At 45.8% G+C, this 4,878-nt stretch overlaps 1 protein-coding gene across 1 annotated transcript in view; it reads right to left on the minus strand.

The window, feature by feature from the left end:
* Positions 1 to 541: 541 nt before the first annotated feature.
* LOC104528029 (S-adenosyl-L-methionine-dependent tRNA 4-demethylwyosine synthase-like) overlaps positions 542 to 4,878 on the minus strand; it is a gene marked incomplete at both ends in the record, with an annotated part of 7,221 nt that continues 2,884 nt past the window's right edge. The window contains 3 exon segments of the mRNA XM_010171915.2: positions 542 to 664; positions 1,839 to 2,120; positions 3,769 to 3,963. Of these exon segments, the coding sequence (XP_010170217.2) occupies positions 542 to 664; positions 1,839 to 2,120; positions 3,769 to 3,963 (600 nt within the window).

A 4,878-nucleotide genomic window follows, 5' to 3' on the forward strand; every position in this document is an offset into this window, starting at 1 on the left:
AATAAAGCAGGGATCATGGTTGTCTTTGATGGGCTCCACAGCTCACTGGCTTGTTCTCCAAGCACAGCATCTCACCTTAAGGCAGCAGGAAGCAAGACACACAACCTCTTGTAGCAGCAGGTTACCACTCCACCAGCAGCTTTGCTCCCCAGCACAACACACCAGCACAACACACAGCTGCATTTCAGCTGATGTACCCACGGGCTGATACCCTAACAGGATTTGTGCTCAGACACTGGGCTGGGAATCGCAGTGGCAGAGATGCACCTTCACATCTCAGTGTCAGCTCTGCAAGTAATTTTTCCTCACACTGAAAAGAACAGGTTCCCATCACAGCATTTCCTCAGTAAACAAGTCACAGTTAACCAGTAACTACATCCAACACACCTCCCTGGTTTTTCTGGGACAGGTTCTCCAATAGCTCATATTTTACTCTCCCTCTAACTAAACCCCACAGATTCAAATCCAACAGGTTAATATTTTAATTCCACTGCTCAGTGACAAAGACCTGACAGTTCTACACTCGCTGTAACAGCAGTACCTTTGCTTTCTTCATGTGGTTCATGATATTGCCAAGATCTTCAACATCAATGACGGAATTTGTGCCTCCAGCTTCCTCAGCATCAGCCTCCTCCTCACTACTGGTTTCAAACAATTCCACTGCCTGTGTGAGAGATCAAAGGGAAAAAAAAATTCAGGAATGGAGCTGAATGTTAAACATAAGACTCAAAGTCTTATGCTAACCAGTGAAATCAGCTCTCACAACCAGTAAAGACCACTGAAAAACAAGGAACAGTCTACCAGTAAGCTGTATATCATATATGAGATGCATTTAAACGTGGTGTTTTTATCAGTGTGTAGAAAAAAAAAAGAGCTCAGTAGCACACAAAACACCCAAAACTCAGTCCAGGTGTCCTGCCTCCAGATTGCTGTTTTCCTCATGTGCCCATCTGATGTGACACAGGAGTCCAACACCCACTCCATACTATCATCATCTGGAAGCCTGAACCCCTGAAACTCTTCCAAGTGCCCCTGTCTGAGTGAACAGGGAGTGAGAGATCTGCTTTCCAAGTCAAACTCTTCACAGAGCAGTAAAAAGTCGTCCCCTTTCAGCACAACAGCATTCCTGTAACAGCAAGATTCGTTCCTCCTGTTCCTGCAGCAGCCAGCACTCTCACTCAGCCAGGAGAGCCCCTATTTTCCTACAAAATTCAACATGGCCATAGCAAGCATTTCAAATCCACAACAAATGACTTGCAAGGAAGATTAAGGTGCCAGAGCAGCTCTGGGTCTTGCACTGTAGAACAAGAGAGAGGATTTCTTACTGAAAACCTGCAATCCAACATTCCAAAAGACACACAGATGATTACAGGCAGACACATTCAGAGGAGATACAGGACTTGCTCAAGATAACACTCCCCCAACTGCCTTTGGAAAAATCTTGGGATGCAGGCAAAGCACCAAGCTTCAACGAGGTGAACTGACAGCAGATTAACTGCTCACAGGGCCATGAGACAAAGCAAAGACTGACAAGAACCCAGAGCAGCTCCCTGGAGCATTTGTCACAGCACATGCCTGCTCCTATTCAAGGGGAAGATCCCTTATCACAGAGATGCCATCTAGCCTAGGCCCAGCACTAATTCTTTGGTCCTTCTTTTTGGAAGGATTATTCTACCCATTACCCAACCATTGAATCTCATCCCTCTTCCCTCTCCATTCCATAACAAAGTATTAAGCTCCCACAGCACCCCTCTGGACTGTAGGAGGAAGAAGATAAGTCAAATAATGCTCCAAAGGGCACTAAACCAGACATAAGGTCCCATGGATTTTGGCTCTACCTCAGTATTCTCATATTCTGATGCCCCATGTTCGTGATTGGAGCTCTCCTTGCTCTGCTTCCCTGGAGATTTGCACTTCCCTTTCTTGCACTTCCCACTGCAGGGTTTCTTTTCCCCTCTGCAGAGTAACTGGAGTCGACTGAGGAACTTGGCTTTCCAGGCTTCAAAGTCAGCCTCGATGCTGCCACGCTTGCTCTGGGCCACGTTGCAGTCCCCCTCGGCACGAGTCATGATACGGCTGGCACCGAGCATCCACAGCCACCTGTCAATACTTCTTCCAACCTAAGACAGGATGAAAGTGAAAGGGAAATTAAATGAAGCCCAAGTTAAACAAAGCAGGCAAATAAGAAAACAAGGACCAAGCCTGGAAACAGAGCTAGTGAGCTGCACGGCAGGGATTTCTGGACTCCCTCTCACCTGTGGATTCAGAGCACAGCCACAGAGAAGACTGAACAGCACCACACACCCTCATTTCTGCTATCACTCTGATGCAGTAAGAGACGAGCTCCAGAAACAAGCTGCTTGGCACATGTGGACATTTTGACCAACAAGCATCACACAATTGTTGTGGCTGCTCCTCCCTGGAAGTGTTGAAGGCCAGGCTGGATGAGGCTTTGAGCAACCTGGTCTAGTGGAAGGTGTCCCTGCTGATGGCAGGGGGGTTGGGACTGGGTGAGCTTTAAGGTCCCTTCCAACCCAAACCAGTCTGGGATTCTGTGATTCTATGAATTTTTCACATGGCCCTGGCTATACAAATGTAACAAGCCAGTGACAAGGGGGTTGGAACTAGATGATCTGTAAGGTCCCTTCCAACCCAAACCATTCTATGATAAGTCATACTGCCATATTTATATCAGGAAAGAAAGCAGATCTACAGAATACAGCAAAGTACAAAAGATGTTGAGTTTAAAAGGGAAAGACTCTCTTAAGAGAACGCTTACATGTAAATGATATTGATTAAAAGAAGTATTACGGTTCAGATAAAAAATTAGAGACAGGTGCTATGAAATAATAATAATAATTCTTATAAACCTCACAACCACGCTGCTTCTCACTTTGTCCCTTGTACAGTCCTCTCCATGGCTGGTTTAAACCAAATCCAGCTGAATCAAGAATAATAGAATTTAGAGATTTAGCAATTACAGAGGAGAAATGATTAACTTGGAGTAAGCAAATTGGGAAAGATTCCAGATTTTAAAACAGACAGAAGTTCAACGTCATTATGTAAGTTGTTCTTAGAAGTGCAAAGGTGAGCAGCCAGGAAGGTGATTCAAGATCAGTGAATACAGTGACCAGAGTGGGACCAGTGGGCTTCAACTTCTGAAGAGACAAGAAGAATCATCTGCATTTGAAGATCACTGTGGACTTTTAGAGAATTTTAGATGAATGAGAAATTTGGAACGGAGGGTTCGTGGGAAAACTTCAAGAAACTCTGAAAAGCATATCTATTGCATCATGTTCAATTTAGCAGATATAGTGAGCTTGATGTTTGCAACGCCTTGGCCACTCACTGAGGTGATGGCCCAACTCTGAGTTGTCAATAAAGCAAACCTAGAGTTACCCACGACTGAGTTAAATTCCTTTAACACTGAGAAAAGCACTTTGAACTGAAACACAGCAAGTGAGAGGGTTACAGCACCGCGCCCTCCTGCACTGAAAGCTTTCAGAGCTAGGAAATTAACTCAGTAAGGATTTACCAAATGTGTTACCACACCTCCCAGACTAATGCAGTGTTTATGGGACTCCTTTCCCATTTAAAAGGGCAGCTTCAAAACTACACTGCCTGTGCCCTAGACCCAGTCCCTACCCAAAACCACACACCAGCTGCAGCTCACACCAACCACCAGCATCATTCAGTTTTGTAGCATTCAGGGAAGCTTAGCCCTTCAGAGGAGCAGGAATCAAGGCAAGGTGCATGGTAGGTACTTACTGTGTTGTAATGATCAACATAAACCGAGTTTCCCAAGCCAAACACAGCATATCTCAGGCCTTTCAGATACGTTTTCCCAAAGCGAAAGTCATTCGCTGCCTCTTCTACCCACTTGCAGAACCAGGCTGCACTCTCGGTTGGCTGTCCATCTGTGTACGTAGCTACCAGGAACACACAAATGTTCCTGCTGGTTGTCTAATCATATAAAGAGAACAGAATTAAAAAAAAAAAACAAAGTGCATTTTTCAGAACACTTTATGTCAGTAAGAGAGCTGTAACACAGAATCACAGAAGGTTGGGGATTGGAAGGGACCTCAAAAAATCATCCAGTCCAATCCCCCTGCCAGAGTAGGAACCTCAATGAGATCACACAGGAAGGTGTCCAGGCAGGTCTTGAATGTCTCCAGAGAAGGAGACTCCACTCCCTCCCTGGGCAGCCTGTCCCAGGGCTCCAACACCCTCACTGGAAAGAAGTTTCTTCTCAAGTTTAAGCAGAACCTCCTGTGTTCCAGCTCACACCCATTGCCCCTTGTCCTACCATTGGGCATCACTGAGAAGAGCCTGGCTCCATCCTCCTGACATTCACCCTTAACATATTTATAAACATTAATGAGGTCACCCCTCAGTCTCCTCTTCTCCAAGCTAAAGAGCCCCAGCTCCCTCAGCCTTTCCTCAGCAGGGAGATGCTCCACTCCCTTCATCTTGGTGGCTCCTGCTGCCCACCAGGACCCCCAGATCCCTTTCCCCTACAACACATGGCAGTTGAAGTCAAAAGATGAGATTTTTGCTAAGAGGGTTAATAGTCCTTGGAGTGGGATGCTGCAAGTGACAGTCCCAACAGTGGTACATGGCCATCTGTCTTGGTTTTTGCTAGGAAAGGGTTAATTTTCTCCTTAGCAGCAAGGAAGCACTGTGTTTTGGTTTCAGGGAGGATTGTTATGAGAACAATGTCCATAACTACAAGGACACTGAGCTTGGGCAGTTTCCAGGAGCAGAGGACTGGAAGGGGGAGTGGAGAAGAAAAGTGCAGTAGTCAGTAAAACTCAGAATGGGCAGTTGGATGTGCCAGTCAGATATTCCATGTCACGTCACCTCATGTTTAGGGTATTA

Source organism: Antrostomus carolinensis, unplaced genomic scaffold, assembly GCF_000700745.2.
Source record: "Antrostomus carolinensis isolate BGI_N321 unplaced genomic scaffold, ASM70074v2 scaffold40837, whole genome shotgun sequence".
Lineage (NCBI taxonomy): Eukaryota > Metazoa > Chordata > Aves > Caprimulgiformes > Caprimulgidae > Antrostomus > Antrostomus carolinensis.